This window comes from Uloborus diversus, chromosome 3 (genome assembly GCF_026930045.1).
Source record: "Uloborus diversus isolate 005 chromosome 3, Udiv.v.3.1, whole genome shotgun sequence".
Taxonomy (NCBI): domain Eukaryota; kingdom Metazoa; phylum Arthropoda; class Arachnida; order Araneae; family Uloboridae; genus Uloborus; species Uloborus diversus.
Window position 1 is genome coordinate 197,052,689 of NC_072733.1, and position 26,323 is coordinate 197,079,011.

At 30.8% G+C, this 26,323-nt stretch overlaps 1 protein-coding gene across 1 annotated transcript in view; it reads right to left on the minus strand.

Annotated features, from left to right (window-relative positions):
* The window catches only part of LOC129219117 (membrane-associated protein Hem-like), a 109,109-nt gene that overhangs the window by 59,993 nt on the left and 22,793 nt on the right, over positions 1 to 26,323 (minus strand). Inside the window, exons 5-14 of the mRNA XM_054853437.1 lie at positions 26,110 to 26,252; positions 22,364 to 22,592; positions 20,081 to 20,129; positions 18,824 to 18,977; positions 17,269 to 17,325; positions 17,062 to 17,158; positions 11,130 to 11,298; positions 8,861 to 8,952; positions 4,849 to 4,930; positions 4,712 to 4,770 (exon numbers count right to left, since the gene is read on the minus strand). Of these exons, the coding sequence (XP_054709412.1) occupies positions 4,712 to 4,770; positions 4,849 to 4,930; positions 8,861 to 8,952; positions 11,130 to 11,298; positions 17,062 to 17,158; positions 17,269 to 17,325; positions 18,824 to 18,977; positions 20,081 to 20,129; positions 22,364 to 22,592; positions 26,110 to 26,252 (1,131 nt within the window). The remainder of the gene's footprint in view (positions 1 to 4,711; positions 4,771 to 4,848; positions 4,931 to 8,860; positions 8,953 to 11,129; positions 11,299 to 17,061; positions 17,159 to 17,268; positions 17,326 to 18,823; positions 18,978 to 20,080; positions 20,130 to 22,363; positions 22,593 to 26,109; positions 26,253 to 26,323) is intronic.

The following is a 26,323-nucleotide window of genomic DNA, read 5'->3' on the forward strand; positions in this document are numbered from 1 at the left end:
TGCATATTTCCAACAGGCCTTGATTTATAAAGAAATATAAAGAAAAAAGTTTACTTGTGGGAAAATGTAATTAACATAAATATATTATTTTTGTTTTAAGAAAATTTAAAAATACAATGTTAGAATCTGAATTATAAATGAAAATTTTAGAAGCTTGAGGGTGTACGCTATATGTCTAAAGCAGTGGTTCCCAACCTTTTCTCTCTTGCAAACCCCTTCCAAACTCCGAAAGAATTTGGCAAACCCCTTGTGTACTAGGTAATAAGTAACAAGCCAAAAAAAAAGGAAAAAAATGTGCGATCTCACACACACACACGCATAGACAATAAAATTTGGAAGATTTTTTTTTTTGATGCTGCTCCATAGTTTATAACAAGAACGAAAATATAATTGTAAAATATAGAATTACAAATATTGCTTAAGAACTGAAATAGTCATTAAAAAATAAATGCAAAATAAATTTACCAAAAAATAAACAGGGTGATTATTCTGTGTTGAGCTTTAATCAACTTTGAAAAAATTTTGAAAATGGGATATTTGTGGAACAAGGAGGTTCAAAGATTGGCTAAATTTTTTCTGATACAAGGGTACATTCAGTGGCATAGCTAGGCTTTCTGCCCCCCGGGGCAGTTCCTGAATTTGTCGCCCTTTTGATGGGAAATAGCTAATACATGAAAGAGTCAAAAGTGTTCTAATAAGATTTTAATAAAGAAGAAAATAAAATTATTTCTTCCTTTCATATTTTTCTTGCAGAAGAAAAAAAAGGAATTCAGAGCACCACTGAAAAATTCCAAAAGTTAAGCCGAAATCCGGAATTTAAATCAATTTTTGGAAACTCTTATAGAAAAGATACTTTAACCTCCCTCCAGATTTTTTTTTTTTTTTTTTGCAAAATTAAAATGTTAAAATCAGTTTTATGCTTTTTTTGGTAATGTTAGGGGATTGGGACTTCTCAAGGAATTGAAGTCTTAAAAAAGCAATTTTATGCTATCTTTGGATACGTAAAGATATTGGGGAGGCTGTATCTAGAGGTGTAAAGGCCTCCCCTAACTCCAAGAAAGACTGAATTTTTCTTCCAAAATACTTTTCAAACTTGAAATCAATTTCAGTTTATCTTTGATGACGTCAAAGTGAATAGGGAATGTTCGGGAGCTCTCAAGAAATTTTCCAACGCCAAAGTTTCAAAAACTCGATTGTAGGCTATCTTTGACTGTCATAAGTTTCCAACTATTTCCAAAAATGTTAGGAAGTCAGATGGTTTTCTCGTCTCCCTATGTAACTTTTTGAAAATGATATCCTAAACACGCGACTTTAGCTGTTGTTTGACGGACAAGGTCATGAGGGAGAATTCGGAGAGGGGTTTCTCACATGAAATCTTTTTCGAAACTGTTGCTCATTTTAAGCTCTTCATCACTGAGAAAAGAAGGCTTTGCAGTCTTCTCTAAGAAATTTCTAAAAACGAAATTTGGAGCCAACTGTGATGAAGTTAGGTGATTTTGTGCACATTTGGGGTCACTAGTTTAGAATTTTTCTGAAATTTAAATTTAAAAAACCCAACTTTAAGCTATTTTTGGAGGCAATAGATGCGATGGGGATTTTAAAGTTCGAAGTTGATGTCCTTAATACACATATTAGATTACCTTTAATCACGTTACAGGAGGGGTTAGGGCTTGGTCGCCGCTCAGGAATTTGTTAGTATTCAAATTTCAAAAACTCAATATTAGGCTAAAAGATGAGAGCTAAAAAGATGGGAGCAGGGGGGGGGGGGAGGCTTGAAAATGTTTCGAGACTCAAGGCCTAAAACTGTATTTTTGGGCTGTTTGATGACATTAAGGGATAGGAAAGTGCGGATACTCTTCCTGAAAAGTGTGACACCACCCTCAGTCTGTAGCTTCAGACGAAGGAAGAGAAAAAACAAACAATTTAATGCTGAGATGTCCACAAGAAGAATACATATGTTTTGTACTTGAGTAATTGTATTATCATAGTTTTACCACAAACTTTGAATTCAATGACCTTTCTTTAACTCCAGAAGAAGATCAAAAGCATGATTTACTGTTCAGAAAACGCGTTAAATTTTTTCGCACCAAAAGTGAGAAAGTCCAGCCCCCCAAAAAGTGCTGCCCGGGGCAGATCGTCCCCTCCGCCCCTCCTTAGCTATGCCACTGGGTACATTAATCAATATTATCACTAAATCAGAAGTCAATTAAAGGATGATATTTATAATTCCTTTCTGGGAACTGTCTCAGATTAACTAAATGAACTTTTCTCTTACAGTAAAATGAGAAAGATATCTAGGTTTAAGTCTTCTTAAAAAGGACTACAACCAAGCTGTTTGATGAAGATGTACTGCGTGCATTAATTGTTAGATTGTTGAAAAATTTTCTTGTAATTATGCTATCAGTGTGGAGTAAAATGCGTATATTGAAAATAATAGAAGCATCTATTTTCAATGTAAACATTTACTCACATATTTACACAAAAGGTAATTTTTAACGAAACAAATATTTTTAATATAAAAAGAGAAAGAGAAGTCTAACTTTGACCTACCAAAACTTAATTTTTTTTTTGCAAAAATAAAAAAACACCTGTTTAGTAGTTTTAAATAAGGGGCATATCCTGAAAATTTCAGTGAAATCAAAAATGTCAACTATTCAGCCTGCCTAAACCTTAAAAAAACTGGCTCTTAACACCCAAAACCTTTTTCCTTAGGTTTACCAATCAAAGATTGCTAAATTAGTGTTTTTAAGACTACATTTTCTGATTTATTTATAAACACAGTCCTTCCTCCTTACTTTCACACCACTAAAGACAGCATGAACAATTTTTAAGACTTATGTTTAGATAACTTTACAATAAATTTACAGAGGAGAAATCCCAAACTATCCCTAACTACAAAAAATGTTCCACAATTGCGCTTTTGCGACTTTAGTTTCAATTTTATTTTTTTAGACCCCCTCCCACACTCCCTTTTAAATTATCAAAGATATATAAAACATTTTAAGACTTCATTATTGGGGGGGGGGGGATTTGAGGGCACGAGGATTTTTTTCACAAACGTACAGGTGTTGCTTTTCTTGTTTTCTTCCTTCTCCTTTTCTCACAACCACCATTCTAGGGAATCTTAGATTGAAGACATTAGAAACTTGTGATTTATTACGTTTTAGTCAGCATTTAACAGTAACATGTAAAAAGTGAAAGAACAATTGCCCATCGTGTTTCAAATGGCTTCAATTCGTTCCTAAATTTTGATTTGTATTGAATCTTCAAATACACTGATAGTCCCTGTTTTTTCCGATCTGTATCCCCCTCTGCGCCTGCCACAATAAAAGCATTGTGACAGAGAAAACATTTCAAACCAACAGCAAGAAAATCAGAAATTACTAGGAAAAGCGAAATAATGATCAAAAATAGAGAGAAAAGTAATTAAATATTCAAATAGAGACAAATGGAGACTATTTAGAAAAATTAGCCAACATAATGAGCAACCCCGAGGTCTGTAAGTGATCAGTTATTTGGTAGTAACAAAGCTACCTATAAAAAGCCAAACAGCGCAAGTCTCAATGTCGCATCTTCAAAAGCATTTATAACACAACAAGACCACAGTGGAGGCGAAAAGTCTACAGCTCGTAGGAGAGGCAAGGAAAGATTTAAATGCATGCATTGATGTAAATGCATCAATGCATGTTCCGAAATACGGAACGAGATAATGATTAAAACACAGTTTTCAAACACCTATTTTGCTTATTTTGTTTATTTATTTTTTTTCTTCAAAGCAAAAACCGAAGGAAAGTCATTAAATTTCCTCTCCGCCACAGTCTTGGCAAATTCTGCCAGGATGGCAGTTCTTGCATTCTTTGATCAAATGTTTTAAAACATGTTATAATAATAAATAAAATAACCAAATTTTAGGTAGATTTTGTTAAATAGCTTGCAACTTTCAAAATAATTGAAATTGTTTAAGATGCAAAAGGCTTGAAATTGCAACTACTGTGGGCAATTTTCAGCCCGCAAGAGCTTGATGTTGGCAAGTTTAAAAAAGATACATAAAAACAAATTTTAAATGTGCAATTAATTAGTCTAAAATAAACCAAATCTTTTCATGCACTTAAGTTTTTAAAGTATACAAATTAAATTAGAGAAACTCTGAAAAATGGCAGTAAAGTTAACTACAGTTGAAAAAAAAAATCTGTACTTGACAACACAAGACTACAGCATTTGAATTGAATTATAATGTTATTAATGTGGAAGTAACAGAGGACTTCAGTGGAACTAAATATACAAGAATTTAACATATCAAAAAACTTGTTTTACTCAAAAAGGGGATATCAAACAGCACCAACATTGTTTCTTACCGTTTAGTGTTTTTCCTGTAGTCGGGTTACAGTTTTTATTTATTATATTTTTTACTTAAAAAGAATATCAAGAAACCTGGGAAAAGTTGATTTTTAGAATTTGCTGAATTTTGGGACTTCAACTTCAGGGCCAGTAATATATATGCATTGAGACATAGGGATAGTATATTTTTAAAAAGAAGAACTAATCAGCAATACTAATAACTCTGCCATTTGATATTGTAGTCTAAAAGGTTTAATACAACATGAAATGTTTCCAGTAATTGCAAATAAATTAGAAATAATAAAGCACTCAATTTTGAATCTCTCAGATAAAAGGCTCAAAATGTAAATATAGACAAAATAAAAGCACATACTTGTAATCGAAACCAGTCAAGGCGCAGTCCTCGAAAGTCAAATAGCTCGTTATCTTCAACTGCAAAAATACACAAAATGCATCAAGATTTAAAAATATAAAAGTCACAGTAAACATTAGCAGAGACAGTAAATGTACCTTGTTTAACACTAAGAGATGAAATTGTACTACACATTTTAGAAAGGATGTCAGAGTCGTCTTCTGGTATCACAGTAACAGTCTGAAAGATAAATAAATAGGTAAACAAGTTATGTATTGCTTTTGGTAACTTCTTAATTAAATCTGTCATTTAAAAAAAAAAGGTCTTTTCTTGAAGTTTGAGACTTTTATTCTTATTGTGTTTCTAAATGGGAAGTTTTATCTTGTGAACATAAAACTGTCCCACTTGGATACATTTGCAGCATAAAAATGAGTTGTTATATAGGAATGAATCATTCGCATGATATAACAACACATTCAAAAAAATATTTCATATACAAAAAAATTAAAAAACTGCAGTAATTTTAGACGAGCTACTCTTTTGATAAGCCATTCAAGAACTAATACATCTGAATTTTTGAACCCAACATAAGTAAGCTAAGGGAGTAATATTCTAATTTACTTCAGAGAAGATTCTACACTGTATCAGGCATTGATCTGAATTGAAGTTAGCAGCAGAAGCATAACATGCACAGCCTTTTCAATCATTGCACTAAAAATAGTAAATTTTCAAAACAGTGAAGTCTTTATATATTTTTAACTTTTAACTTTTAAAAACGAAAAATATTCTTTCAAATTCAAATACTTCATCAAAGTCTAAACAATTCACAACAAAAAATATAACTTATATCACACACACACAATGCAAAGCATACCACTTTACTTTCAAATATAAAGAGATTTTTGGCCAAAAATGCTGAAATCCATGATTCCGGGACAAAGTATCTCTACAAATGATTCAATTAGCCTTTTCTTTTCTTTTTTTTTTTTTTTTTTTTTTGTATTTGTAAAAATTGGGCGCAGGGGGGGGGGGGAGGGACATATTTTTATAATGAAACATGAGACTGAGGAATAAGTGAAGATTTTTTAAGAATACAATTTTGTTCAAATCAATTAATTCACATATGTTTTTGAACAGATAAGTTAAACAGAAATATCTCAAAAGCCTATTTTAAAATTTTTGTTCTTGATAACTGTAAATTTACTTTTGATTACTTTATAGGGTTCATTCTCAAATAGTCAAAAAAAAAATTTCCCAACTTTTCCAGATGTTCCAGGTACATCAAAAGAAAAACTCCAGGTCAATCTAAAACTAAGAAAAGTTGATTGTATGTGACCATCTATCCATCTATATTATAGCTACTCCTGGTGAATGACAGAGAAACTGAGTATCGAACCAGGCATCAATACATTCGTAAATTTTCTGGCTACATGTTTAGCTGGGTGCTAATATTGTGACTTTAACTAGCAGAGATATTAGTTAAAAACTATTAGTTAACTATTCTCCTCTTAGTCATTCTTTCGGAATCACTTTTAGATAGCTTTTCCAGTAGACAATTTTGCTTTTTTCAAAAGTTACATTAAAAAAAATTCATTATTCCTTACAATTGTTTTGGCAACAAAATATGGATTGTTTGCCTTCAACTTTTGAAATAACAAACTTTTGAGAATAATTGTTGAGGTTTTTAAGTTTTTTCATAATTTTTGACACAAAATTGCAATATAAAAGATATAAATGAAATTAGATAAGCTTTTTTGATTTGAACAGGGGAGAAAACAGAGCATTATATGCTTGTTGTAAAGAGTTCAGATAAAATATGCATAAAATAATTTTAATGTTTCAACTAATAAAAAAAGTTCACTGTTTTATAAATTATACTTTCTGCACATAACATATTTCTAATTTCAATCAGGGTGGCGACAGAAACTGCCAAAAAAAGTTCCCTGACTTTTCCCTGATTAACTTCACCAATTTTCCCTGATTTACCTTACCAATGATAATGGGTTCCTTGCTTTGCCCTACTTGAAAACATTGCATAATAAAACAAATGCAGTGTTTAAAATGTTTTAAGCTGTTAATTAAAAATATTTTTTGAAACAATGCTAATTTTATTAGTAAAAATAGTACATTAAATTATCTACTGGGAAATATTATAGGAAATCTAAAACAAATACTTTACTTCCAGCAACCAGTCAAAATAAGAATTCTAAGAAATTATTGCAAACTTTCTTAAATAAATATCTAATCATGATAAAACTATAAAGTTTATATTATAGAAATAATTTTGAACTAAATTTTCAAGCAGTATAATTACTGCTGCAAGAATAACAAAAAAAAAAAACTTATTTATATACACAAGGTAACTCAATTTCAAATGATTTCCTTATTTGTTGGGGGAAAAAAATCTTAGATAACTTTTGTACCAAACAACATTGAAATGCAAAAAACAATCAGCTAATTTCAAAATATATATGTATATATGTAACTTCGTTTTAAAATGAAAGAATTTTAAAGACTGAAAAAAAAAAAATTGTATAATACCTGAGGCGACAGCGAATAATACAATGGCAAAAAACAAAGTTACAATTTTAGCAATTAAATTAAAAATGCAAAGAAGTAATAATTTTTAAGCTTTTATCTGTATTAATTTTAAAAAAAGATTTTTTCTTGAAATTGTGATTATAGTATGCTAATTACTTCAAGACAATGTGTTAAGACAAGGGAGCTAAGGCAATAATGAAGGCTTCCTCTTTGCCTGTAGGGTTGTTTATTTTACGTAGCATGGAACTCGTGAAAGGTAAATTCGAGCCATGTAAAATAAACAACTTTAAAGACGCAGAAATAATCATAGGAAGTTCATTCTGTGTTTAATAAGTTAAGATTGAATACTTTGATGTTGAGAAAAAAAGATTCACAAATATAGTGTATAATCGCATCTCATTAAATTAAATTGTTTCTCAACAGATAATTGGCGGAAGACACGTAGGAAATTAAGGTACTTAATTTTTCAAAGCAAAAAAAAAAGTTTTTGTTTTTCTTCATTTAATCAATTTTCCCTGAATTTTTGTTATTTTTTCGAAATTCCCTATTATTTCCCTGATTTTTCCCTGATCAATAAAGTTTCCTGACCTTTCCCTGATCTCCCTGATCTGTCGCCACCCTGTCAATTTTTAAACTTTAAAATTTTTGATTTTAAAATAAAATGAATGAAACGGGGGGCGGCTCGACCCAACTAATCACTGGGGCCAGAGGTATTTTAATTTGCTTACTTATTATTAATATTTCTATTATTCTCTTATAATTATAAGAAGAACATAAAATGAATAAGAAAAAAAAATTTAAGACAAGCTACAGTTGCTTGATTTGAATCAAGTAGTATTTAAAACATTGGATGATTATTAATCTATCAAAGAATTAACATTTTGATGAGCAAGCACATGTTGTTACAGGAATATTAAGATTAAAAAAAGGTTTTTGAACAATAACTTTTTAAAGCTGAAGCAATTATTTCATATATGCCAACCTTTTAAAACATTAAACAAATTGGATGTAAAGGGAAAAATCTAGAAATCTAAAAAAGGTACCTTGTAATTTAGAGAAGATTGTAAATGATGCTAAGCAGTGCTTAAAGAGAATAAGAAAGCAACAAATGCAATTAGATTTCAAAATGCATAAAATATTGGGATGAGCGAGTAAACAGCAACTAACATTCTAAAAATCTTTTAGGCACATTATCCATCTTTTAGAAAGAATTGTAAAAAAGTTTAACTTGGAGATTAAATGATTGATTTTCCAGACGAAGAATCTTGTGACAAGTCTGTATTTATAGCGAAATTTTTCTTGAAAGGTATAAGTTTTTCTGCAGAGTTTATGGGTAACCCGTTATTGAGGCATAGATTTCCTCCAATCAGTAGTGAAAATAAAATTCCCTGTCTTTTCCAAGACTTTTTGAAGGATATCCTTTTTCCTGACGTTTCCACATTTTGCAGTAGCGCATGAACCCCGTTTTAATTTTTAAAGATATTTTTAAGGAAAATTAAGACTCCTTTCATTTTCATTTCTTATAACATAATAGACATCAAATATGTTTATATAATATAATTATTCACATTTAATTCAAATTCAAATAAATTTTGAGAAATGAAAAGTCTTTGAAATAAAATAACTTACTTGTATCATAAGATTTAAGGCAACAGCATCATATCCGGCTAAGTACTGAATATAATAACGTTGAATAACTTGATTGTATTTGCGAATTAATGCTAAAAATTGCACAAAACTTAAAATTAATTAAGCACCATAGAAACAATATTCACAAAAGAGTCACTATTTAATTTTATAAAATTTTTAACTATACATTCAGCAAACCTTTTAAGGCTCTCATTTTGAAAATTTCTAGTTATCTTCAATGCTTGTAATTTTCAATACTTCTTTAATTTAGGATAACACTCAAACACTACAATGCTACAATTTTGAGTTCACTCATTAAAAAAAAAAAAAAAACTTAAACATAGTGATTCTTTTTTTCCAAATTATAAACTCAAATACTGCTGGGAATGCTAATGATTCCAATTCAAATGTAGCAACTTCTGACTATGCACCATAAAAAAGATTGAATTTTGTCATTTTTATCCACAACGTCAAAATGAAACTAGATAGTTCATTAAGCATTGGATTTTATGTAAGCATTGCATTTAGATGAATTTTTGGAAGAAGGCAGAGTTAGATTAGAGAGAGAGCTTAACCCTAGATGCTAATCAATTTACCACAAAGAAAAAAAAACATTCATTGATAAGGATTTCACTGATATAATTTCGGTGCAAAAACACTAAAAACATCAATGAAAAAGTAGATAATATAATGCTTGAAAATAATGATGGAATCTTTTGACTAATATTCTAGATATGATGGTTAGAATATGGATTGAAGTACATAACATCACTAAATATTGTTAATATTGTGACAAAAGAGCCTGAAAGACGTTCTTTTACATACTTCAGATCCCTGTAGCAGAAACCATAAAAATTTAGTTACAGGAAAATATCTATGTATGTATTTTAAAATAATATGACCGATCAGACAGAAATAAGAAAACCATGATTACTTCTTTATCATCACTCATCATGCACCTGAAATAGGCAAAAAATTATACATATTCATTTGTTACTTTCTTTCAGTTTTCATAATTCAACAGCAAATAACTATTTTGTTTCTTATATTAGTTCAGTGTAATTTTGTTTAAAGTTTCTTAAGCTGTTAATACATATGTTTTACTCTGTCAACCAGCTTTACTTAAAGGTAAAAACTCATCAAAGGAGAAAAAAAAACGGGTAAAATATAGTCAAGTAGCCACCAGTAACATTTATTAACCAGATCCTAAACAGTTATGATCAGTTTTTCGAACGATCTGATGTTCTTAATCTATTTGTTTGAGAGCTAGTAGTATTCTCTTCTACATCTATAGTAGAAATTATCCTGCATGTACTAATAAATTGGTTACTTCTTATTGTTGCAATGTTTTATATCCTTACAAGATTATACAGTCAAACTTTGTAAATGCGAACTCGATTGAGACTGAGACACCTAAATTTTTTGAGCTTTCTGAATTTTGCGTTGACCAATTTCCCTGGTTACCGCATTGAGTAAACATACAAATGTTTTTTGTTTCTGAAACAAACAATACACAAACGAAAGCAATACAGAAATGTTGACACAAGCTTTTAAATTTGCATTTAAGTAGAAAACTGATATTGAGTCTAATAAACTAGTATTCAGATTTATTAGAATGGAAGAATTAATTTTCTGCTTTGAGTTTAATGAGCAGAAACTGACTTTGCATGGTTTGGGTTGAAGTGTAGCTCTTTCACCCATAGTGCAAATCTTTCAAACTTCCACAGTTAGGAAATTTTAATGTAAAAGGACAGGTTTTCCCCCTTGCTGTTTTATTTTTCTTTCATTCTTCTTTATTTATTTATCCATTTATTTAATTTTGACCTTAAAAATGTGTTTTCCGTCTTAAGCGTGATTTCGTGCAAACAGACTTCATCTGAAACGATTGATTTAGCATTAATCTTTAGCTTTATCTGAGGGAGAGTGGCATTTCTTTCGTATTGGCAAAATTTTGCATTAAAGGAGTTTGCGTTAACAGGGGTTTGACTGTATAAATATAATACAGGTTGAAAAACTAAGAGAGTTTAAAAAGTAATGTCCTTTTGGATTAAAATAAAACTCTACTACAGCAAAATTCAGCAAAAAGAAAAAATCGTTGGAAATGGATCACATTTGTAGGGTTTCTTTGGTTTTTAAAATTTCAATTTTTATTAATTAGGAAACGAAAAAACTAATGAAGTAAATTGGAGAAAACTAAAATAAACTTATAAATACTAACATAGTAAAGAGAATTACATGGATTTCTACAGATTAGCTTTACAACTCTAACCTCTTAGTTCCTCCATGTGGAATAACAGTTCAGGAAGTTGTCGATCTATTAAGTCTTCTGCTTGCGGCGTGCGAGTTCTTCCCTGCCGTTGCGGAAGATTTTCACAATGCCGAAGTAACCAATGTACTTCATCACGAGCAAAGGATAGTCCCATTAACACAAATAAAGCCTAATAACAGAGAAATTATGTCACAATACTAAATTAATCACCGCCAGAATAAACAATGAAGAATAAATAAAGAGCATCAAGAGCAAAACATTCTTGCAATAAAAACAAACACAATAAAATGTGACACAAGCTACATCATGAAAGACAATAAAATTAATTTGACACATACTTGAGTCATGTTCTTATCACTTAATGAAAAGAACTGAAGACTGACGCTCAATAAGAAGTCATTGAGGAAAAATCTTTAATGGAAGACATTGGCCCACACTGGACTGTCTGGTGGAGTATGATGTAAATGATTTAACCATAGACATGGGAACCGATTCGCTAGCGCTCACTTAACTAGATACATCATCCTACGGAACTGCGAAGGGAAAAATGATCCCTTTTGAACTCGTCTCGGCCGCCATTTGGTCTGCAAAAAAATCGGTGTTGGAACTGCACTTGGTTCGTTTCTTCGCAGTATTTTTTTTTTTTTGGCGCATAAAACTCAAGCATATTTTTAGCCGTTGAAAAAATTAACTTTTGGAAAAAAAAACTTATCTAATTATGTATAACACACAGACAGCCAGGCGTCACTCGAAAAATTCTATTTGATTTGCATTTTTGAGAATATAAGACTTTTAGATCAATCAAAAATTAGCATTGGGGCCCTGGTGATGTTTTGCGGTGGGGGGGGGGGGAGAATTTGCAGGGATTCAGGCCTGGATATACCTCCCATGGCAGTGCAGGCGAGCACCATGATGACAGCTTACTACTCTGTAAAATTATCCTGCTCGACTAATTACGAAACAGTGACGAAAAATTTATAAATTTTATGTTTCGGACTTAGTATAGCTTGCTTTTATTATTTAGTATTTACTTATTTTGTAAATAAGTTTTTTTTATTTATTTATTTTATTTATTTATTTATTTATTTATTTTTTTTTTTTTTTGAGATTACCTTAATATTACTTTTTATTTCACACATTGTGTGTACATATTTTTGCTATGTTCATTTCTTTAGTAACATCTTGAAAAATTAATGGTGCCCGCGGTGCAATGGATATTCATTCTAGTATGTATATCTTTTCAAACAAAAAAAAAAAGAATTTTCCAAATTGGTCTATGCGTGTTCAAGTTACAGGGGGTCATACATAAAAAGATTCCGACAAATTGAGAACATCTTTTTTGAAGTCAGTTACCAAAAAAAAAAAAAAAAAACTCTTAATGCGCATAAAATTTTATACCATTGGCACTAAAAACTACTCTTTGTTCCTCTCCAGGATTTATTTGTGGGCTAATTTTTTTAGAACCATTTCAGTGTTAAGGGTTTCCGAAACTAATTTACATTTCACATTAATACGTGTCACGTAACTCGTGATAAAAGTCACATTTCTCTTTACTTGGCCCTGTTATAGATTAACACCACACTAGAAACAGAGAATCTATTGTGATGTTGCATACATGAGATCAAAATACTACTAGAGTAATAATACTAAATGATTTTCCTGTTTGCTTCAGAGAAGCTTTTGTTCAAAATTTGCGATATAACTACTAATCATTAATACCCTAAATATTGCAAAGACTCCCCCAAAGCAAGAGCCCCCTAAAAAGGGAAAATACCCCTCAAAACACCTCCCTACCCAGGGGTGCCCAACCCCAAAAGCAAAGGCACACCCCTCCTAAATCGTGATGTTTCCCCAAAAGCAAGAGCCCCCCCAAACAAAAATGAAAAATATCCCTCAAAACAACCCCCCTAAAAATTTCAATGGCATAGTCTGAGCCACAACTCCCTTCCCCCTAGGTAGGCACCCCTGCCCTACTTTAGTGCCTAGGTGGGCAAACCTGATTAATATTAATGTTTTATGGTACTTTCTTTAACAATGAGTAAAAAAAGTACCTTTCTTCTATGGCACTTTCTTTAACAATGGGTTTTATATTTCATCGTTTAATATGGAATTAGATGAAGTTTATAGTTTTTTGCCCATAACTTTTTTTTTCTAAAGAATAAATATAGAGAAGCAAAGGTTTGGGACCTAAGTTAGATCATCCCTATCCATTAAAGAAAAAAACCATAAAATCTAAATGAGACGCTATGAATTTTTACAACCAACAAAGCGTGAGTATGAAATTTGAAAAATTCCCTTCATTTCACCAGAATCGCTCATACCCAAACTTGATGACCTTATACGACCGGGAGAAGTATACTGTTTCAAACAGAAAAAGAATTGTCTTAATTGGTCCAGACCTCTTCTAGTAATCGGGGAGCATAGTACATAAAAAAATTCCGATGAATTCTGTTAATTAGTATTGCATAACTTTAAATTAAACTGACGGCATGATAAAATATTAAATCTAGAATGCTTGTCAAACTTCAGAAATCGGACACCAGTTAGGATATATTTATAAAGCAATGACTTTTTGTCTTCTATTCTCCTTGAATTGAACACTAAATATATTTAGAAGCTGAAACATTAAAAAAACGAAAAACTTTAATGACTAAATCAAGTTACTTAATAAATAGCAAAGTATATATATTTAATTAATTCAACTATTTCCGTAGCAAAATACATTTAATTTACTGATTTTGGACATGAGTAATAGATACATTAGTAAGAATACAATTATTTACAGGTGTCGCCGTGAAAATCAAACATCCCGATGAAGTGAGAATGAAATATTGTTAAGATAAGACCTCCCCTTCGTCGAGAAAATGCACCGTTCAAGACAAAACAACGTGACCTGTGACGTATTGCTCGACTGATGCAAGTTGGATTACGTAGCCATAATGTATGAAATTTTAAGTTTCTTAGATTTCTCTGAGACCCCTCATCAGACCCACACAAAATTACCATGGGACCATCTGGAAAGTATACCCTTTCAAACAAAAAAAAGAATTTTTGAAATCAGTCCAAGCATTTTGGAGAAATCAGAAAACATACATGAAAAGGTGCAAGACGAATACATAACCTCCTTTGAAGTCAGTTAAAAATAATCAAAATAGCATTTCAATACTTCAGCATGGAGAAATTTTCTGGTATGTGGTCGCCCTTTGCTGTGGCGTAAATATTTCATCTCGTCAGCAATCACTCTCAATCAATGATTCAGATTCAACTCTAAGACATTTTAAGAGCTCACATAATTTTCATTTATGCGTGTTAAGTTGGCAAAAAAAATGCAAATGAAAAAACAAAAGGATGATTGAAAATAGCAAGAAAAAAGGCTAAATTTTCTATTACAGACAATTTTTCCAAAATTCAGGGAGAATAGTGAGCGTCTCCATGGTCTACAATGCAGTGAGTTGGAAATAACAGAGCTATACCTAAAAGAACACAAATGGCGTGAGTCTAAAAGCCACTCCTCCAAAAGCATGTTGCAAACAAAACAAACCCATGGCGGAAAATCGAGAGAATGTCGATGTAAATTCATGGTCTATGGAACAATCCAGTAATTAAAGCATATTTTTCAAACACTCAATTTTTCTTTTTTAAGTAAAAACTGAAAGAAAGTAAACGAATTTCTTTCGGTCCCTTCCTCCATCTCGGAAATGTTGTCTAAGAGGGAAATCCGTCCTGAGATGGAAGGTCTTGCTCCCATGCTTAAATCACATGTCTATATGGTTTTGTTTTTATGAAAACATAGAACAAATTTAAGATGGAGAAAAGCAAAAGTTTACACAGCCTTTCAGCATAAAACTAGCTCAAAAAAAAAAGAAAAGAAAAATCCCACCCTCAATGCCTTCATTTTTATGTTTATTTTTCTTTTTATTATTTTTTCTTTTATATGTTTTTTATCCACAAATATTCATTAAAAATTCAAAAAGTACACTCTTCCTGAAATGCCTAAGATAGGTTGAATAGAAAAAGTTAGGTTGAAATTAAAGAATTCATATTGATTTCATAAAGCTTGTACTTTTTAAGAATTTTCCTTTATTTGATATTACAAAAAAATGTTTCGACAGATTAATTATTCTTATTTCAGATTTTTCTCAACATTTAAATTACAGACAAAATGCTGGGATTGCAAAAGTTAAAACAGTTTTTTTTTTTTTTTTTTTTTTTTTTTTTTTTTTGTTACCAGCCAACTGATCAAAAACTGCTGCATGCTAGAGGAATCAAAGTAGAACTGATCCTGGGCACACAAATTGCATTTTCAAAATCACTTCTCTCTCAGAAATGTGTGTGTGTGATGGAAAAAGAAAAACATATATATTTAATATTGAACAAAGAAACAAAAAGGACTTGTATTTAAAGACCAGATAAGCAACCAGTAATGTTCATGAAAAAGTCAGCAATATGGGGAAAAATTAACTGATCTCTTCTGAACTGATTTTCCTCTGAAACCTTTTCTCCATTTTTAATGCATAGAAATAAAAGGGAATTTAAAATGATATCAAGTTAATGAGACTTTACTTTAAAATGAAAGATTTTTATAATACTTTGAAGCACACTGACCCAAGAAGCTTTCTATGAATTCAGAGATTCCAAAGTTAAATTTAAGGCATATTTGAGGGTAAAATTTATTCCCTTCTCTGTATTGCTAAAAATGTGTGTTGCAAGTAAGCACTTTTTGTCCACAAATAATGAATGCAAAATTCTTAAAATGTCGCAAATAAATCATCTACTATTGACTTCCCCTCCCGCCCTCCACACACACACATTTTAGCACTGGCAAGGGAAGGCATTGTTTAACTTAATTTTGAGATTATAAACTGAGGAATGTTGATCAATCAGCTGATTAGAACTCATCCCAGTGAGGCAAACTTAAGATTCAAAATGTATCAAACTTGTACAACCAACAAGCTTTTTCCCACACCAAGTTGTCTCTTTAATTATTGAATGACCGTAACATAAATTAATGTATATTTCAAGCAGTAAAAGATTTTTTTGAAGCAAGTATAATTGTTTTTTTTTTTTTTTTTTTTTTTTTAATAGCCAGAGACCACAATTTTCAAAGATATATTGAGCATAAATTTAAATATATTTACTACTTTTAACTTGGCACATTTTATTTAAAAAATGCATTAAAACATAAGTAACTATATCCCAGTAAATAAAGAATATCCATTTTTGGCAATTTGGTGCAAAGTGGCAAAATGTGGGAAGAGCTTTCTATGTGAACCATTTTACAGCAATTGTCACCTACTTCTTTCGTAAGTATCCAGGACTTTAGAGATGTTTTTTCACCATTGTCTTAATTTTCTAGGACTTTCAAGGCCTTGAAAAAATTTATAAGTTCAAGGACTTTCATTGTTTTCTACACCATGTACCCACCATGCATACCGAAAGTTGAAAACCAGCTTAAAATGTAATCTTACTTTTCAAGACACATACCGAAAGCATCACGGCAAAAAATAAAGATAGAAACATACACATTTTGAAATCCGCCCCCAAATGAAAATTACCCATTTTAGTTATTAATGACACATCTTGCAATTACTGCAACATGCACATCTTGCAATCCACCACAAAATGAAAATCACTCAATTTAGTTATTCATGAAACTAATGTAATTTTATTATCCTTCTTTGATTTAGTCAGTGAAGAGAAAACCTTCGACATTTTCATCACTTTGCACTGTAAAAAGTGTCAGCAGGTTTAAATATGGAAGCAAGATAAGATAATTTTAAAGCACAATTTCTTAACTAATATGAATTTGGTATAAATTATGATAAAGCTATAAGAACAAAAATAAAAATCATTAGTTAAATACAGATATTTGCCTCATAAGTTTTTAGAAATTAATTAAACAAGTAGCACTAATAAAAATTCACAAGCATACTTTTGGTCCGAAAAGGCCTGGTTCATCTGCAAGGATCAAACTCAATTCCTTCAATGCTGTTCTGAGAAATTTCCTCCGTTCTCTATGCAAAAGGCACCTGAAACACCCATATGTTCATTGTTTATATCTATTAAGTAAATGGAAAAAATTAAACTGCAAAGTAAGATTTATAAATATTTGTAATGAGAGAGAGAAAAAAAAACTTACGCATTTTGAATAGCATAGTTATAACATTCTTTTACCTCTGCTACACGTTTGTTATACCTGCAAGAAAAACATCATTCAAATCAAATTAAAGAAATTTAAAAATATTATTTTCAGATGTTCAAAAAATTTGTGGAATTAGTAAAAGCTTCGGGCTGATTTTTGTCAAGAAAATGTATATGATTACATTGGTTTTATTGACAGCATGTAACTTAAAGTAATCTAATGTCTATTTACAATTGTTTTTCAATCTATGATTATTAAATAAATGCCCAATACAACAATATTAGCTTTAACTATATAATACTGTAACATTTTATGAAAATGCAATGAATTTTTGATACTATGAAACTATATTATGATCTTTGCTACATTAGTCAAGCTTGTACACAGCTAATTTTTCACATCACTGTGATGTAATCCTCAAAAACAATTCTTTTCAGCATAAAAAAAGATTGGGAAATCTAACATTTAATAGAATAATTAACTTCGTTTTAATTTGAGTCACTTCTATGTATATTAATTTAAATAACTCAAATTTAAAATAATATAGCACCAAGCACATTCTAGGGATCAGATTAATCTATTACAGGGTGCAGTAAAAAAGCTCAGAGCTTGTTTTTGCATCATTAACAAATTTCTTTTTAATGTATGTGCTCATTTCTTACCACTGACATTATAAAACATTTTATATCATATCTCTTAGTTTATGTATTGCTGTTTGACTTTTTTATTGAGTCAAGGAAAACAACTACTATTTCAGAGTTGTTAATGCATGGAAAATGACAGAGTGAAAGAGCTCATTTGCTTAATGAGCCTTGGCAAACTTTTAAGAAGGGCCACAAACCAGTGCTAAAAGAAATCTGTTTTCACTAATGAGCTCTTTACTAACCAAAGTTAATCAGGGTCTAGGAGGGAATTTGCACAAGCCGCAAAACACCTCTAGTTTTTGTGGATGCCCATGTTAAAAGAAATCAAAAAGTGAACCAGTTCTACATTCTAGAAGCTGGTGTACTTCTGAGGCAAAAAAGCACTTCAGCAGTGTAAACTGGATGTTTCAACAAAACTATGACCAGTTCAAGAGACCAAAAAGATACCAAAGGGATGCACAGTGTATTTTCTGGACATTACACCAAGTGAATGGCCACCCTACTGCCAGCTCGCAATCCCATGGATACCAGTGTGGGGTCCATTTTCGGGTCTAGGGCCTGAATTAAACCTCACAAAAGCTGTCTAAAGCAATCACTTTGACTGGAATGAAATAGAGAAGAAGAATAAGAGTAGAGTATTTGCAGCCAATTGCTTAAAATTTCAATATGCATTTGTGCTTCTGCATCAAAGCAAAAATAGGTACTTTGAAACCAATCAAATTTATTTCAAAGTAAAGTCTACTCTTATTAGGATTTGTTATAGTTTGTTAATTTATTCATTTTTGATATAATCATGCTAAAAATTGTTTGCCCCGGGTTGTTTTTGCCATACCTTGCAATAAAAATCCTGTCACATACTTTGTTACATACAATAAACCTGTCTGAAAAACAAAAGAAATATTACTAACCCTTTAATGGATTCAAAGAATTGCTGTATGTACAAGTGTGTTTGCAAGACTTCATCTCGAAATAATGTATGAACCCATGCTCCATGCAGAGCACTTTGATAGAGTTCCTGAGCAGGTGGTTGGCTTAAATACTGATGAATGAGCGTGAATCCAACTACAGAATAAAAAAATTAAATGTTTTATTTTTTCAATTTAAAAATTCAAATGATATTAAGTAACACAGAGTATAGAATATTAAAAATGTTATAAATACAAATTAATATAACACGTGTAAAGTTTCTAGCAAAATCTTAGCTCTTTTGACTATCACTAAAATGAAAATAATCAATATGAATAACATTTTTCATTATTATATCCAGGCTCTTCGTCTGAATGGGCAAAGCTAACACTTACCTTAGGGAAGAGTGCACACAAAAATAAAAGTACAAAACCTAACCTGGCAGCCTCATGATGCTGCGATTAAGATTGGCACAGCCTTCACAATACGGCAAAGTTAGGTTTGCTCTAACAATAGAGATTATAGAACGAGAAGATTTAGCTAACATGACAATTATGCAGCGCATTCTTATACCTATTTCTGATCAATAAATGTAATAAGAGACAAAAAAAAAATTGACCTTGAACAACAAAACGTCTCAAAAAGCAGTAGGTTTTGGTTTAGTAAAATTAAACAGTATGAGGCATACCTTGGAATCTGAAGAAGTTACTAAATTCATTTTTAAATAATTTATTTAATTTGTTCGCATACAATTGAAGAACTTAGTAAATAAAGACAAAGGCAAGATATATTTTTTTTTTTGTCACACTAATATATGCTGTTTAATGTCCAGTTTTGAATGCATAACATTACCCTCATTAACATGGACACTTTCTATCCTGGAAGAAACTTGCTTTTAACCACATTCCATTATTTCCTGGGTAAATGCGGACATTTCTTCCTAATGCTATCGACTGGAGCTAATGCAGGGTTTTTACCCAGAATGCATTTCGCAAAGCAAGTTTGTTTGCTAGCTGGGTATAGTCGCTAAGGATGATGGGTGAAACAGCTTTTTCACATATAGTGTACAAGCTTTTTTTGAATGTGAACAGCCTATTATCCAACCGGTTTTTTACAGACTTGGAGTGGGGAAATGCAAGGTATAAAAGTTTCATGTAAACGACGCAGCTATTCAGGTAAATTAGAATTTTTCATGAAAATCTGTACAAACTACTAGATAAAGATAACTAGTTGATAAAAAATATTCAAAAAATACCTACAAATAATCCACCTTTCCATGACATCCAAGGACAAATATTCACAAGGCATCTGCAAGCAATAAGAAGAGTATAGAAAAACACAATAAATTAAACTGAAACATTATGTGAGCATGTACAAATGCAGCCAATTATATTCTTTCAAACATAGAAAACTTTGAGAAAAAATTAACATCTTTATCTTTATGTGAAAAAACTGGTTAAATTTAAGTTATAAAATTATTTGATAAATTTTATAGAAATATTTAAAAAGGCATGAAACATAATGATTCATTAGTACTAAAGAAACCTTCAAAATGAAAAGAAGAGAAGGAAAAAAACACATTACACAAGAAAAGAAAAGAAAGAAAAATGGACATATCTAAAAGGAAAATCTAGCTGTAAAAAGGGTTCTTTATAACCCAATATAATGAAAAGGAGGGCTTATAGCACTGAAATAAGTATCTGCAAAGAACATTACAAATGTCCACCTATGTTTTACTTCGCAAAAATAAATTTGCACTTGAATTACTAGATTGCAAAAACCAAATTTGAAACAAAACTTGGAACAGAACCATTTAAGTAAATAAAAGAGAAAAAATTCTTCGATTTATTTGCATTATTCCAAAAAAATATAGTAAAAGAGAAGATCATAGAAATATCTCCACAGCTTTCCGAAACTGTATTTAACAATCATGAATACTTAAAATTCAACATAACTATTACAGTAAAAGAGCAGAAAATTGAACACAAAAATATCTGCATTGACGTATTCAAAGCAGATTCAGGGTATATATTCAATTTTTGAGACCAATTTAAGAACTTTTTAATCTTTTTTTTTTTTTTTTTTTGGAAAAAATATGCACCCAAATACAAAAATGTATAACAAGCTGTAACTTAGACATTTTACTAAAAATGTGTAGTTTCCCAAATAATAAACCAGTACTAGTTTAAATGAAATTAACTGAAAATACAAAAAATTTGTAGCTTATGATCAAAAACAGGTGGAGGGGGAGATGGAGGAAATATTTATGCTTCAAAGTATTGAATTTATAACTCAGAATTTTCAAAATAATTGAAGTCAATCACTATCTTTCTCTACATATTTTTGGGCTAAAAGGATTTGCAATTTTTTTATGTAAACAACTTCTTTCATTTTCTCTGCAACTGTTTTCCTCTCTCCCCATACATTTTTACTCTTCGTTAACCTTAAAAAGACATCAAAATAAATTTAAAATATTGGTGAAAAAACTCTAATAATATATTTCATTTTGAAAACAAATTAAATTTATGACTTTTTGTTTCAACTCTAGCATTTTGCCTTCGATAAGTAACTAGACTAACAGCTTGAAAATAACTAAAATTGAGTAAAAAAAATAAAATTATTAAAATAGAAATAAAACAAGCAACATTAAAATAGTAACATTTAAAATAACTTCCATTTTCCAAAATAGTTTTAAAATTTACAGGATGCAAAAGCATTGAAACTCATGCAGCATGCAATTTTGGAGGAGCACTTGTTCAGTGTTGGAAGTGTTTCCAAAGTATTGGTTTTTACCTATACGAAGTGGACATTTAAAAAATTTAATTCAAACAGTGGAAATATTTAAACATTTCTGGAAATTATTTTGATCTTCAAAAAAAAAAAAAAAACAAATAAAATTTTGTAGAGCAAAAAATGTTAGTAAGAGAAACTTTCCTGCAAAATATAAATTTTAATTTATTAAAATTTCCATTCAAACCATTTATACCTCATTTCTGCACATATTTTAGATTCGAAAGGTCTATAAAGCAATGAGGAAAGAAAAATTAAGAAGTGTAGAGGTTTTAAAAAAAAAAACTTTTTTTTTTGGCAAGCAATTTAAAGTTTAAAGGAATCTAACAGGAATCAAGATTGGTGAGAGAAGATTTCAAACCTCACCTAGTAAAAATATCCAAACAATTGCAAAGGCATAGCCACCAAAAATTTCTCAAGTATCAAAAATATGCTAAATTTTTATAAAAAGGGATATTTATTAAGATTTTTTTTTAATTGGAATATATAAACTAAAGTGGGAGATTCTACAGAAAAATGGAAGTGTCCTGCAAAAACCAGGAGTGTTGACGCCTCTAGATTTTACTTTTGTTTCAAAAATTTTGCAGTTTCCTCCTTTTTTCAATCAAAAAAATTGGTTAGAGTATTCAAATTTCCATTCACATTGCACGTTATTTTCCAGATCTAAAAAATCAAGTATTTTGCATTTCTGTATACAAAATAAAAATTAAGCACTTTTAAGATTTGTATGATCTTGTAGAAAAGAACATTACCGTTTCAGTTTGTGCAGGATTCAGCATTTGAGAAGGACTTGCAACCAGGCTCAACATTTGACTTTTCCGCCAATCTTCAACTGTTAAATTTCGTCTTGGAAAAATTTGCTGTAGTGACATAAGTGCTTGAAATAAAAGCTTTGAATGAGGAATGAATTCTTCAGACAGCTTCTTAAGAGGAGGATCATAATCCATTATTAACTGACCAAGACGAGGGAAACTTGTGTCACTGAAAGAAAGAGAACCAATTAGTTGGCAATCACATATTTATTTATATGATAAACAATAAACAGATGAAAAGAATATTTTGAACATAAAATTTCTTGATATCTGTTACAAGGGTAAACATTTATGAAAAAAGTTATACTTAATGAGGTTTTTTCTGCTGCAAAAAACAAACTAGCTGCACCTGCATGGTGATGCCCATGCTAAGAATTTAAAAACATTCTTGAGTTGATAAAATTTTCTCCTCCCCTCCCCGCCCCCAATAAGAAATCATTTTCTTTAACTAAAATATGCACACAGAATTTATTCTAAGCCCTAAACCTATTCCAAGAAGTTACATGAATTTATGAAATTCCCTTTGACTCCAAAGTAAAAGGAATCATTTTCTTTAAATAAAAATGATAGCAGAATTTAACTTAGGCTCCAAAAAAAATAGAACATTGAAATTGTAACATATTTCGGCTATCATTGAAGAATGCACCAGTAGCAACTAATTGTAAATAATCTGATGTTGCCAGACTTAAATCATCAAAATTTATCTGCATAAAACAGGTAAACTTCATTTCACATTAGAAGTAATATAAGTGCCAGATCTTCTCAAGAAAGATGAAAGATAAAGCAAAGACATAAAAATTCAGCGATTACAAATCAAACTTACTTTGAATAAACATTACTTTAAAATAATTTTTAACTTTTCACATTAATCAGGCACATTTGAAGATTTCTTAGTTGATTCTTAGTACTAAATCAGGACAGTGTGCCTCGGACATCTTTAAGTGTCGTAATACAGTGAAATCCCATAACAACAAACTTCAGGGGACCACAAATTTTGATTGTTATAATGGGAATTTTGATGTAATGGCAGGGCTGTGTCCAAGGGGAGGGTTTTAGGTGTTAAACCCCTCCCTTTTGAGAAAAAAATAATAAAAAGCCAAATGAAGAAAAGTCACATTTGACTTGAAATTAACTTTAATGTTGAAGTTTGGGTACAGCATTAAAAAAAAATTATATTTGAAGTTTTCTAGAAATTTACTAATGAGGCAGTGAGAAGCAAAGACATGTAAGAGGACATTTTCAAGTTTTAAGTAAAACATGTTTAAAGATAAGGTCCTAGGTAGGCTTTCACTGAAACAAAATTCTAAATCATGCTGTATAGCAGCACCTACCAGAGCTACTAGTACTATCTCTTGCCCTCAAAACAGAAAAGAAGTTCACCAACCACTTGTACTGGTAAACTTCAAATTTTTGATTTTGCCACTTACATCCCTCTGCTTCTCACTGCCTCAATTGTCCTCTCTTTATCAATTGAAATCATATTTTGGAAAAACAGAGATGGAGGAACCGCTGAATTGGCTGTCAATACAAAGCATTCACTGTGTTTAATATTGCTTCTTAAAAGGGAGCTATGCTGATTTGAGCATTTCACAAAAAGAGATGAGTGTTACGGCTATGAAGATGCATATAGTAATTATGCTTGGTAATGTAATTTGCATGTGCTAGGAGGAATTCCTTCCTATTCAGTTTACTAAGCATTATCAATGATACAAAACCTGAAAACATATGTCATAAAAGAATTTATGGATTTTTTTAGTACTTGTTGTAATATACTGTATAGTAAACAAATAATAAGGTTTGAATCTAAACAAGCAGTAGAATGATTAAATACCGCGGTTTCTAGTGCAAGACAAGATAAACTTTCTGGGAGGTGAGGTTCATAGCGGTCCTGACATGTACATAAAATACAACAATAGAATTGGTAATATTACTCAAAACTAAGGCTTCTGGGAATTTGGATAATCCAGCCCCCTCCCTACACACACACACACGCCCCACCCCAACCACTACCATGCCCCTCACTGTGACCATTGAACAAAAATGAATTATTTGACACACTGTTGCGTTTTTTTTGACAATGCAGGTAAGAAGGAAAAAACACTGAAACCAAAACCCCTCCCTTTATGAAATCCAGGAAACTGGCCTGTGTAATGGAATTCAAACAAAGTAATACAAATTAAATCGGGACTTAACATTTATTTTGCAGAAATAGATTTTTTTTTCTTGTATTGTTATTTGTTGTTATGCGATTTCATTGCATTGAGATTTTAGATTCTTATAGCGATTAAAACTCAATCTTGACCTTGAATTGAACAGAACATTTTGATTGCTGTTTTCATGGGTTGGTACTTATTTAGTGAGATTTTTATATTTAAAAGTGTGTGGTGCTTGAATTTTATAGCAGATGAAAACATTAATGCATAGCATTAAATATCACCAGCATAACTTTGAATGAAAGGGCCATATATTTTAATTTAAAATTCTAATACATCATGTATGGTTCTTTCATAAATGTCAATGTAGGTCATTTGTGATTAGGTAATTTATTTTAAGATTATCGTGTGGATTTATTCCACCGTAAAAAATCCTTTTTCTGGTGTAAGCTTTATGGGCAAAGTTAGAGCTAAAGTAAGTTGAAGCTGGAGATTTCAAATAGAAGACAAGATTTTTTTTTTAAAGACATAAGAAATCACTATATTTTAAGTTGATTTTTTTACACTGCTCGCATGATATCCTGCTTTTAAGCAAGAACTCATTTTTCAGGGCTTTTGAGTATGTGTATCAACACAAGATAGGCAACTTAGGAAATGAAGAAAAATTTGAGACAACAATTTAAAAAATTCATTCAAAATTTTCTTGACTAAAAACCAAAAAGAAGACTTTGCAGTGCATTATCTGACATTTCAGACTGCATATGGGCCCGATTTTAAGTCCTTGATTTGTCTAGACAATACAGGAAGACATTACATTTTATATAAGTAGACATTAAATTTTGGTGAATTATTCACAACAGTTAAATATTGTTGAAGAAAAAACAGTTAAACACTGTTTCTGAAAAAAAATTAAATGCTTTCAATGGAAAGCAATTTTTTGATTTTGCTAAAAAAGTTGTTTTGTATATTTATTGGTGCTAAAAAGCAGGAAAATATTCAATATTGTAGGAAGTTCGGTTTCCGGCTATTAAAATGTATTTTCTCTGATTTCCCAAATCAGTCCCCAGCTTACTTGTGGATTAGTCATCAGTTATGAATTTTATGAGATAGTTTTTCATTGGTTTTAATTTGAAAGATGGCAAATCTATCTTTAAAAAACAATAAAACATTTTAAAAGAAAAATTCTGTCGCTTGGTAAATTACAAGGCAGGTTATGTGACTTAGATTTCCATGAAAAGACTATTCATGCATATGGGAACAATCACCAGTCATAGAAAATTAGCTTTTAAAGAACTTTTTCCTGCATCAAAGTGCCAATATTTTTTACATCAAAGCTACTTCTTTATCATGCACAAATATTTCAAGTTAATCTACTTAACAAGCATTTGAATCATTAGAAATACTATGAACATAATATTTAAATTTATCATAAAATAACAAAATCTGTGTGTGGTTTTAACTCATATCATGCTCTGTACATCACATGCATGTGGATATTACAGTCTGAATAGTCCTAGAAACTAAAATGGTTACCTGTTTCCATGACAAAATTCGTGTGCTGTGTTGAAGAGGCCTAAAACTGCTTTGCGGTCTTCCACTCTTGAAAGTAATATCATAAGGGACATGTAAGTTATTATAAGATCTAGGTAGTTCTTTGTCAAATCAAAGTTAGTAGTCTGAAACAAAATTATTTTTTATTAAACTAAAACCACACCATTTAAAGCATAATTATACATCTAAGACAACA